Source organism: Callithrix jacchus, chromosome 17, assembly GCF_049354715.1.
Source record: "Callithrix jacchus isolate 240 chromosome 17, calJac240_pri, whole genome shotgun sequence".
NCBI lineage: Eukaryota > Metazoa > Chordata > Mammalia > Primates > Cebidae > Callithrix > Callithrix jacchus.
The window spans coordinates 65,439,880-65,452,384 of NC_133518.1; the positions used below are offsets into that span (position 1 = coordinate 65,439,880).

The window sequence follows — 12,505 nt, forward strand, 5'->3', positions numbered from 1 at the left end:
TATTATTTCAGAAATCCATTTCGTAAGGCTACGGCTACAATAGATAGTGATTCCTTTGATGAATCTAGGCAAAGTCTATTGAAAACCTCCCAGAAAGTATTCACTATTCTAGATGCCATTAAAAACATTTATGCATTTTAGCTCCAGATCAACTCCAAGAACAAACCAGCAATCCCAAGAGAACCCACAGATGCTCTGAAGGAAGCAGACTGCTCCTGCAGGACCTGGGAGACACCCCAAATGCTCAGCTGCAGCAAGAGCCACCCAAGGAGAGTCTGGGTTCAGACACACCCAGCCTTGCCCCCACTGGATGGTCTTTCCCTACCTACCCTGGTAGTGGAAGACAAAGGAGGCATAATCTTGGGAGTTCTAGGGCCCAACCCACTTCCAGTTCCTCTCCATATTACGATAGCCGATGCTCTCTGGAAAACACCATCTCCTGGAAGGAGGCCAACCAGCACAAAAACAGAGCATTAAACCACCAAAGCTAAGAACTCTCATGGAGTCCATTGCACTCCACCCTCCTGCCCCTTCCACTTCCAGCAGAACAGGCACTGGCATCCATGGCTGAGAGACCCATAGAAAATTCGCATCACAGGACTCTGTGCAGATAACCCTCAGTACCAGCCCAGAGCTGGGTAGACTTGCTGGGTGATTAGACCCAGAAGAGACACAACAATCACTTCAGTTCAGCTCATAGAAAGCCACATCCATAGGAGAATACTACATCAAGGGAACATCCCACAGGACAAAATAATCTGAACAATAGCCTTCAGCCCTAGACATTCATTCCCTCTGACAGAGCCAACCCAAATGAGAAGGAATCAGAAAACCAACCCTGGTAATATGACAAAACAAGGCTCTTCAACACCCCCAAAATAGTCACACTTATTCACCAGCAATGGAGCCAAACCAAAAGGAAATCCCGGATTTACCTGAAAAAGAATTCAGGAGGTTAGTTATTAAGCTAATCAGGGAGGTACCAGAGAAAGGTGAAGCCAATCTCAATGAAAAAAATACAAAAAACAATACAAGAAGTGAAGGGAGAAATATTCAAGGAAAGAGAAAGCTTAAAGGAAAAACAATCCAAAATTCAGGTAACATTGGACATACTTATAGAAATGCAACATGCTCTGGAAAGTTCAGCAACAGAATTGAACAAGTAGAAGAAAGAAATTCTGAGCTCAAACACAAGGTCTTCAAATTAACCCAATCCAGCAAAGAAAAAGAAATATGAACAAAGCCTCCAAGAAGTCTGGGATTATGTTAAACAACCAAACCTAAGAATAATTGGTGTTCCTAAGAAGAGAATTCTAAAATCTTGAAAAACATATCTGGGGAATAATTGAGGAACACTTCCCCAACCTTGCTAGTGACCTAGATATCTAAATACAAGAAGCACAAAGAACACCTGGGAAATTCATTGTAAAAAGATCACCACCTAGGTACATTATAATCAGGTTATCAAAAGTTAAGATGAATGAATCTTAAGAGCTGTGACACAGAAGCACCAGGTAACCTATAAAGGAAAACCTATCAATTAACAGCAGATTTCTCAGCAGAAACCCTACAAGCTAGAAAAGACTGGGGCCTTATCTTCAGCCTCCTCAAACAAAACAATTATCAGCCAAGAATTTCATATCCAACCAAATTAAGCATCATATATGAAGGAAAGATAAAGTCTTTTTCAGATAAAGGCTAAAAGAATTTGCCACTACCAAGCCACCACTAAAGAATTGCTAAAGGAGTGCTAAATCTTGAAACAAATCCTGAAAACACATCAAAACAGAACCTATTTAAAGCATAAATCACACAGAACATATAAAACAAAAATACAAGGTGAAAGGCAAAAACAAAAACAAAAAAAACAAAAGTACACAGGCAACAAATAGCACAATGAATGCAACGCTACCTCATATTTCAATACTAACATTAAATGTAAATGGCCTAAATGCTCTACTTAAAAGATACAGACCACAGAATGACTAAGAACTCACCAACCAACTATCTGAAGCCAACTATCTGCTGTCTTCAGATGAACTTAACACACAAGGATTCACATAAACTTAGAGTAAAGGGGTTGAAAAAGACATTTCATGCAAATAGACACCAAAACCAAGCAGGGTAGCTATTCTTATATCAGACAAAACAAACTTTAAAGCAACAGCAGTTAAAAGGGACAAAGAGGGACATTATATAATGGTAAAAGGCCTTGTCCAAAAGGAAAATATCACAATCCTAAATATATATACATCCAAAACCGGAGCTCCCAAATTTATAATACACTAATAGACCTTAGAAATGATATAGATAGTAACACAATAATAGTGGGGGACTTCAATACTCCACTAACAGCATTAGACAAATCATCAAGACAGAAAGTCAACAAAGAAACACTAGATTTAAACTATCCCTTGGAACAAATGGACTTAACAGATATATACAGAGCATTTCACTCAACAACCACAGAACATACATTCTACTCAACAGTGCATGGAACTTTCTCCTAGATAGACCATATGACAGGCCATAAAACAAGCCTCAATAAATTTTTAAAAATTGAAATTATATCAAGCACTCTCTCAGACCACAGTGGAATAAAACTGGAAATCAACTGCAAAAGAAACCTTCAAAACCATGCAAATACATGGAAATTAAATAACCTGCTCCTGAGTGAGCACTGGGTCAAAAACAAAATCAAGAGGGAAACTTAAAAATTCTTTGAACTGAATGACAATAATGACACAAACTATCAAAACCTCTGGGATACAGCAAAGGTGGTGCTAAAAGGAAGGTGCCTAGCCCTAAATAGCTATATCAAAAAGACTAAAAGAGTAAAAACTAACATTCTAAGGTCACACCTCAAAGAACTAGAGAAACAAGAACAAACTAAACCAAATCCCAAAGAAGAAAGGAAATAACTAAGATCAGAGCAGGACTAAATGAAATTGAAATAAATAACAACAACAAAAATACATGGAATGAAAAGCTGGTTCTTTGAAAAGATGAATAAAATTGAGAGATCGTCAGCAAAATTAACCAGGAAAAGAAGAGAGAAAATCCAAATAACCTCACTAAGAAATGCAACAGGAGATATTACAACTGACACCACTGAAATACAAAAGATCATTCAAGACTACTATGAACACCTTTATGCACATAAACTAGAAAACCTAGAAGAGATAGATGAATTCCTGGAAAGATACAACCCTCTACGCTTAAATCAGGAAGAATTAGATAACCTAAACAGACCAATAACAAGCCTCAGGATTGAAATGGTAATTTAAAAATTATCAACAAAAAAATGTCCAGGACCAGACAAATTCACAGAAGAATTCTACCAGACATTCAAAGAAGAATTGGTACCAATCCTTTTGACACTATTCCACAAGATAGAGAAAGAAGGAACTCTCCCTAATTCATTCTATGAAGCCAGCATCACTGTAATGCCAAAACCAGGAAAGGACATAATCAAAAAAGAAAACTACAGACCAAAATCCTTGATAAGCATAGATGCTAAAATCCTTGACAAAATACTAGCTAACCAAATCCAACAACATATCAAAAAGACAATCCACTATAATCCAGTGGGTTTTATATCAGGGATGCAAGGATGGTTTAACATACACCAGTCAATAAATGAGATATATCACATAAACAGAATTAAAAACAAAAATCAAATGATCATCACGGTAGATGCATAAAAAGCATTTGACAAAATCCAGCACTTTTGTATAATTAAAACTCTCAGCAAAATCGGCATACAAGGGACATACTCAATGTGATAAAAGCCATCTATGACAGACCCATAGCCAACATAATAGTGAATGGGGAAAAGTTGAAAGCATTCTCTCTGAGAACTGGAACAAGACAAGGATGCCCACTTTCACCATTCCTCTTCAACATAGTACTGGAAGTCCTAGCCAGAGCCATCAGACAAGACTCTTTATTTCTATAAAGGGCATCCAAATTGGTAATGAGGAAGTCTAACTGTCACTGTTTGCTGACAATATGATCATTTACCTTGAAAACCCTAAAGACTCCTCCAGAAAGCCCCTAGAACTGATAAAAAGAATTCAGCAGATTTTCCAGATACAAGATTAATGAACACAAATCACAAGCTCTTCTATACACCAACAGCGACCAAGTGGAGAATCAAATCAAGAACTCAATTCCTTTCACAATAGTGACAAAAAATATAAAATACTGGCCGGGCACAGTGGCTCATGTCCATAATCCCACTTTGGGAGGCCAAGACAGGCAGATCACGAGGTCAAGAGATTGAGACCATCCTGGCCAACATGTTAAAACCCCGTCTCTACTAAAAATGCAAAAATTAGCTGGGTGTGGTGGTGCACACCTGTAGTCCCAGATACTCAGGAGGATGAGGCAAGAGAATCACTTGAACCAGCAGACAGAAGTTGCAGTGAGCTGAGACTGCGCCACTGCACTCCAGCCTGGCTACAGAGCAAGACTCTATCTCAAAAAATAAAATAAAATACTTAGGAATATACCTAACCAAGAAGTTGAAAGACTTCTACAAGGAAAATGATAAAACACTGCTGAAAGAAATCATAGATGCCACAAACAAATGGAAACACATCACATCCCATGCTCAGGGATAGGTAGAATTAATATTGTAAAAATGATCATACTACCAAAAACAACCTACAAATTCACCATCATTCTTCACTGAATTAGAAAAAAGCAATTCTAAAATTCATATTAAACCATAAAGGAGTCAGCATATCCAAAGCAAGACTAAGCAAAAAGAACAAATCTGGAGGCTCATACTACCTGATTTCAAACTATACTATAAGGCCATAGTCACCAAAACAGCATGGTAGAGGCATAAAAATAGGCACACAGAGCAATAGAACAGAATATAGAACCCAGAAATAAACTGAAATACCTACTAACTGATCTTCAACAAAGCAAACAAAAACATAAAGTGAGGAAAAGACACCACCCTTTTCAACAAATGGTGCTGGGATAATTGTCTGGCCACATATAGGAGAAGAAACTGGATCCTCATCTCTCACCTTATATGAAAATCAACTCAAGATGGATTAAGGACTTAAACCTAGAACCTGAAACTATAAAAATTCTAGAAGATAACATTGGAAAAATCCCTCTAGACATTGGCTTGGGCACAGATTTCATAACCAAGAAACCAAAAGCAAATGCAATAAAAGCAAAGATAAATAGCTAGGACCTAATTAAACTATAGAGCTTTTGCACAGCAAAAGGAACAGTCAGCAGAATAAACAGACAACCCACAGAGTGGGAAAAAATCTTCACAATCTATAAATGTGACAAAGGACTAATATCTGGAATCTATAACAAACTCAAACAAATCAGTAAGAAAAAAATAAACAATTCTATCAAAAAGTTGGCTACGGAAATGAACAGACAGTTCTCAAAAGAAGATATTCAAATGACCAACAAACGTGAAAAAATGCTCAACATCACTAATGATCAGGGAAATGCAAATCAAAACCACAATGCGATATCACCTTACTCCTACAAGAATGGTCATAACCAAAAATCAGAAAACAGTAGATGTTGGCGTGGATGCAGTGATCAGGGTACACTTCTACACTGTTGGTAGGAATGTAAACTAGTACAACCACTATGGAAAACAGTGTGGAGATTCCTCAAAAAACTAAAAGTAGAACTACCATTTGAGCCAGCAATCCCACTACTGATTATCTACCCAGAGGAAAAGGAGTCATGATGCAAAAAAGATACTTGCACACGCATGTTTATAGCCACATAATTCACAATTGCAAAATCGTTGAACTAACCCAAATGCCCATCAATCAATGAGTGGATAAAGAAACTGTTTTATATATATATATACACACACACACACAAACATACACACACACACACACACATACATATGATATATACACGTGTGATGGAGTACTACTCAGCCATAAAAAGGAATGAATTAACAGCATTTGTAGTAACCTGAATGAGACTGGAGACTATTATTCTAAGTGAAATAACTCAGGAATGAAAAACCAAACATCATATGTTCTCACTGATAGGTACGGGAGCTAAGCTCTAAGGACGCAAAGGCATGAGAATGATAGAGTGGACTTTGGAGGCTTGTGGGGAAGAGTGGGGGGTGGGTGAGGGATAAAAGACTACAAATATGGTGCAGTGTATACTGCTCAAGCGATGGATGCACCAAAATCTCACAAATCACCACTAAAGAACTGTACCCCAATAACTTATGGAAGAATTAAATAAATAAATATATAACCATTTGTGATTAATGGTCAAAATATCAACCGTAACAGGAGTTTGGAAGAAGTTGGTTCCAACTCTCATGGATGACTTTGAGGGGTTTAAAACTTCAGTGGAAGAAGTAATTGCAAATGTAGTAGAAATAGCAAGAGACTAGAATTGGAAGCAGAGACTGAAGATGTGACTGAGTTGCTGTAGTCTGATGATAAAACTTGAACAGATGAGTAACTGCTTCTTAGGGATAAGCAACAAAAGTGGTTTCTTGTGATGAAACCTGCTCCTAATAAAAATGCTATGAACATCATTGAAATGCCAACAAATAACTTAGAATAGTCTATAAATTTGGTTAATAAACCAGCAGTAGGTTTCAGGGGACTGACTCCAGTTTTTGAAAGAAGCTCTAGTGTGAGTAAGATGCTGTTAAACAGCATCACACGCTGCAGAGAAACTTTTGTGAAAGAAAGACTCGATTGAGCAAACGTCACTGTTGCCTTACTTTACAAAATTGACACCACCACCTCAATCTTTAGCAACCACCAACCTGATCATTCTGCAGCCACCTACGTGGAGGCAGGACCTTCCACCAGCAAAATGACTATGACTTGTTAAAGTCTCAGATGAACAAGGTATTTTTAATTAGAGTATATATATTTTTAGACATGTTATTATACAGTTGATAGACTTAGTATAGTGTAAACATAACTTTTATATGCACTGGAAAACCAAAATATTCATGTGGCATGTTTAATTGTGATATTGGCTTTATTGCTGTTGTCCAAAATGGAACTTGCAGTATCTGTGAGATATGCCTGTATCTACAAAAGCTGTAATGAAGATGCTTACAATCTGGTTGGAAAATATAACTAATACTTTGCAAATCCCAACAAAGTATATAATTACATGCAAAATTATATAGTATAAACTAGTATAATAGAAGTTTTGACTAAAACCTGTGAGCAAATTTTTATATGATTAAAAACTGCCATGCAACATAATAAAAGAAGGCATGTACGTAAAATCACTTGGCGATTGTGGAAATGAGTTTTAAGTACATTCTGTTAATAACTAACTTGAAAGTAAACTACCAAAGTTATTCATATAAGGACAACTAGAATGTTAGCTATGCTTTCTAGAATATTTGAGCAAAAAAAAAATTGGCGATTTGATTTAGATCTGTCTTTGCTAACAAAATAAAAGCATAAAAATAGAGTCACAGTTATCCAATAAGAAAACATAATTAAGGGCCCAGAAATCATAAAGTGACAATTTCTTTCTTTCCTTCTTTCGTTCTTTCTTTCTTTCTTTTTTTAGACAGAGTCTCGCTCTGTCACCAGGCTGGATGGAGTGCAGTAGCATGATACTGGCTCACTGCAACCTCTGCCTCCCGGGTTCAAGCAATTCTCCTGCCTCAGCCTCCCAAGTAGCTGGGATTACAGGCATGCACCACCACACCCAGCTAATTTTTGTATTTGTTAGTAGAGATGGGGTTTCACCATGTTGGCCAGGATGGTCTCGATCTCTTGACCTTGTGATCCACCCACCTTGGCCTCCCAAAGTGCTGGCATTACAGGCATGAGCCACCACGCCTGGCTGGCCAAGTGACAATTTCTATTCAAAGTGCAGGGCATAAGAATCGCAGTACATCAGTTCAGTGCCTGGGTGTCAGGTGCTGTCTAAACAAACACTTTAAAAAAAAGTGTCAGTGTTAATCCAGTCAAATTAGGCCATCTTTTTAGTTGACATTAAATTTGCACTTGAAAATTTAGGTTTGACCTACGTACCCTAAAGTTTACATTTGACCCACACTAATAGAATCTATAACATTACAGTATGTACTTGACAAAGAACATGGTTTTCTCTGTTACATTTTTGTATGATTTAATTTCCATAAATATATGCCATTTCCCTTGCCTTGAAAGGAAAGAATTATTTCTTTTTTAAATAAGACAGAGACATTTCCCCCCAATTCTAAATACTTGGTAATATCCAGTTGTTTGATTAACTGATTTGACTTTATAGACAACAGGTTTAATCTATTTTTGTAGAAATTAGTTTCCCAAGGCATGGGACACCTACACAGCCTAATTTCATGTAGTAAGTAGATCAGTATGAAATAGTCCAGCAGGAAAAGTATTCCTTTTCCAGTTTTCGTTCTGATGTTCATATCAAGTATTAAGTTTCTGTATCGTGAAGTTATGTTTTCACTATTTCTCAAATATTAGGTAATGTTCCTTTACAGCCAAGACAACAGACCTCAGGACAGGCAGACAACAATATCAACTTAGAATTTCATGTTGTCTTTCTTAGATTTGTATTTACTTTTAAATGGTCATCTGTTGATGGCAAGTGATTCTATACTGGTTCTCATTCACAGAAATAATAACAACTTTCCTTTGTAAATGAATTTAAATTGAGTTAGTCCATGCAAAGAAAAATGTTAGGAAAATGATAACACATATAGTTCTCAGATACAGGCAAATTTGTACCGTGGTAATTTCCTAGTGACTAAATTTGGGAAAATAGAGCTAAAATAATTAACATGTTAAAAATGTTTCTTCATTCATTTATTCATGTTAATTACTGTTAATATTTTCATTTGTGTAATACAGGAATTCCTAAGTTTTCTTTTCTATGGGCAGGGAATTGCAATCTATTATTTAATCCAAATAATTTGCATAAAATAAATTATGGTTACAATTTAGCTAGGATTAAAAGGTAGAACAAGGGGAATTTAAATACAAGTAATGTGAAATAGTTTTATTGTTACTTGTTCTAGAGGAGTTTGGAGGTACTGCTGCTATTACCACAGGTAAGAACCTAGAAGTTCATTTTCTAGGAGTACCACAAAGGCAAGATCATATTATAATTAATACAGCCACTTGGCACTCTAAAATAATGGCTCTAACCCTGTATTCTGCCATAGTACATGGAAATAATGGTCACATACTGGATATACTCCTGAGGGAATGCCCTGATTTTGACAAAATTCTCCCCTTTCTGCTATTTTTTCCAGTACATTTAGCCAATACAGGGCTGTAGATTTTGGTTACGCATAACTTCCAACATGTTCCTTTCTATCAAAGAAAGCAAAACCAAATAAGTAAACAAAAATACACTAATATAATCAGCTTATTTTAAAAAATAAAAATAAATCATTCACAAATTTAAGTGCTTTACCTATTTTTCTTTTTTTTGGAGACAGAGTTTCGCTCATGTTACCCAGGCTGGAGTACAATGGCGCGATCTCGGCTCACCACTACCTCCGCCTCCTAGGTTCAGGCAATTCTCCTGCCTCAGCCTCCTGCGTAGCTGGGACTACAGGCACGTGCCACTGTGCCCAGCTAATTTTTTGTACTTTTAGTAGAGATGGGGTTTCACCATGTTGACCAGGATGGTCTTCATCTCTTGACCTCGTGATCCACCCACCTCGGCCTCCCAAAGTGCTGGGATTACAGGCGTGAGCCACCGTGCCCGGCCGCTTTACCTATATTTCATAACAAATACTTAAGGTATAACTCACTACTGACAGGACCAACAATGTCTCATGACACCTTGGTCCAAACTTCCCACTTTATTGTTGGAATACTGGATTAATGACACCTCTTTATACTTTTAATTAAGACAGAGATACCAAGGTAATAACTGGATTGAGCATGATTTGCAGATAAGGTAACCTAAGTGAATGGCACTGGCACCAGTTGTTTACAGTTTGATAAAACAACCAATGATCCAATTTTATTTGCAACACTTAAGAGGTATGACTTTTATAATTAACGGAAAAAACCCTTCGTATTAAGGTTGAGAAAAATAAAGGTCTCATTTTCTGACATGTAAAGTAGAATAACTCTCAGTGGGTAATCCAAACGCTCCCTTGTGAATTAATGTGTTCTACATCATTAGTAAAATCTAACCACTCCTTTTATGAATAAAATTTAGCACTCACTGGTAACACTTAAAATGGCCAGGAGTGGTGGCTCACACCTGTAATTCCAGCACTTTGGGAGGCCCAGGCAGATGAATCACTTGAGGTCAGGAGTTCCAGACCAGTCTGGCCAACATGGCAAAACCCCATCTGTACTAAAAATAGAAAAATTAACCAGGCATGGTGGTGGACACCTGTAATCCCAGCTACTTGGACCGCTGAAACAGGTGAATCGCTTGAACCCAGGAGGTGAAGGCTTCAGTAAGCTGAGATTGCACCACTGCACTCAAGCCTGGGTGACATAGCAAGACTCTGTCTCAAAAATAAGTAAATAAATAAATGCTTTAGTGTATTCTGATACAAGTTTTAGGAATATATGAACCAGCAGATTTTAAAGAATTAGTATAGCAAACTGCAGGGATAAGAAAGAAATGTAATGTAAACTGGGCCATAATGTAAATAGTTGGTTTAAAGGTCCAGAGATCTGATCAGTGTCACTGACATAAAATCAAGTCTGGCACTGAACTAAGTCAACATACTGTTTAGGAAAAAGAATTTCTAACATGGGTTATGACAGAACTATTAATTTCTTAGATATGTATCTGTGTTCCATTCTTGCTGTTATAAAATCAATTAATAACAATTATTTTAATTTCATGATTACATTTTGAACTTACCTTTGCCAAAATAACAGGAGCAGAGCATGTCCAACATGATAGTTTCAGGCATCTTAATAATAAAACCATCATTTTTGGCATCTATGCTGATGGTGTAATGACCCCAAACTGTCAATAACTCTTCCAAAGCAAATTTAATAAATGTGGAGACATGGGCTAATATTACACTAAATCAGTTTGCCAATATTCACTATACACATTAGCTCTACAAAATAATGTGAATCAAAAATTAACCAACAGTAAAGTAGAAAGCTACGCTCAAGAGTTGTACACTTACATGTATAATAAAAGCATAATCATTAAACTTTTTCTGAATTGTCTGGGTTTAGCTAATAATTTTAATGTTACCAATAGACTTTGGTCCTCTTTAACAAAAGTTAGAAACATTAATTAACACATTTTTCCCAAATGCTTATTAGAAACTTTTATGTTTAAGGATCTATTTTTCAGTTATTAGGGAAACAATATTTCCTAATAATGTTTTAAACGCAGATGGATCACCTGAGGTCAGGAGTTCGAGATCACCTTGGCCAACATGGTAAATGCCATCTCTACTGAAAATTCCAAAATTAGCTGGGCATGGTGGTATATACCTGTAATCCCAGCTACATGGGAGGCTGAGGCAGGAGAATCACTTGAACCTGGGAGGTGGAGGTTGCAGTGAGCCGAAATTGTGCCACTGCACTCCAGCTTGGGTGGCAGAGCGAGACTCTGTCTCAGAAATAAAAAAGAAACATAAATAAATAAAAAACAATTATTTGTGTCGGAGTAGAGGAGATAGAAAAAAATACGACTTTCTCTTCACTCTACATGTATCATGTAGGTGTAGAGTTTACAGAAATACCGACGTAAAACATGGTTACTATTTTTTGTTTGTAGGTATGTACTTGAAGCATCAATAAGTCAACTGCGTCACATTCCCACCATGACAGAAATGCAAATTTTGGAAAAAACAGCCCATAATATCTCAACCAACAAGTGAACACAGAAGGCATTTTGTTATCATCAACTTGGCAGACTAATAATGGCAAACAAACAGAGCAGAATTCTTCTGCTCTTCGTATTAAAACTACCACACAAGCATTGTTCAGACATTTCAGGCCCAACTATAATTCTGCATTTGTCCATCGTGTGTTTAAAGTTAATGTGATCTAGTAAGTACTACCATGATCTTTGAGATTCTGAAGAATCACAGCAGGAAGGCTATGGGACTGCCACCCTCTCACTAACTCGGCCTCTAGTTCCTTAACGTGGGCCCTGAGCATGAGGGGTGGCACTTTCAGAAGCAGGTCAAGAGGCAGCAAAGCTGAAGAAATAAAAGGGGGAAAGATATAAAACTGTAACATAAATCACGTTGAATTTTAGAGAGTTGAGTTTGATTTTATTGCTACCAACACTAAGTTACCTGGTCTTGCTCTTGATCCTGTTCCTCTGGTGAAGTCCCTGAGAACAGAATTACAGGCCATTACAATGACTTGTTCAACTTGGATTTGACGAACTAAAAGCCTACATCTTGCTTTGGTCTACATTATAAATATAAACAAAGACTATTTTCCCTCAAGATGCTCTCAAGAGTTTAATTAACAAGCAAATAAATATATTGCAACACATAGTGCAGTTGACATCCTACTGGCGAATGGCAGAACCA

General features: G+C 37.0%; 1 protein-coding gene across 20 annotated transcripts in view; it reads right to left on the bottom strand.

Moving 5' to 3' along the window:
• The window catches only part of NEK10 (NIMA related kinase 10), a 260,598-nt gene that overhangs the window by 50,082 nt on the left and 198,011 nt on the right, over positions 1-12,505 (bottom strand). For 17 of the 20 annotated variants that reach the window (XM_078354426.1, XM_078354423.1, XM_054247045.2 and 14 more), the window contains 2 exons: positions 12,263-12,300; positions 12,023-12,163 (listed from right to left, as the gene is read on the bottom strand). In XM_078354426.1, coding sequence (XP_078210552.1) covers positions 12,023-12,163; positions 12,263-12,300 — 179 coding nt within the window. The remainder of the gene's footprint in view (positions 1-12,022; positions 12,164-12,262; positions 12,301-12,505) is intronic. The other 3 variants (XM_008983932.4, XM_078354428.1, XM_054247046.2) reach the window with 1 other exon arrangement.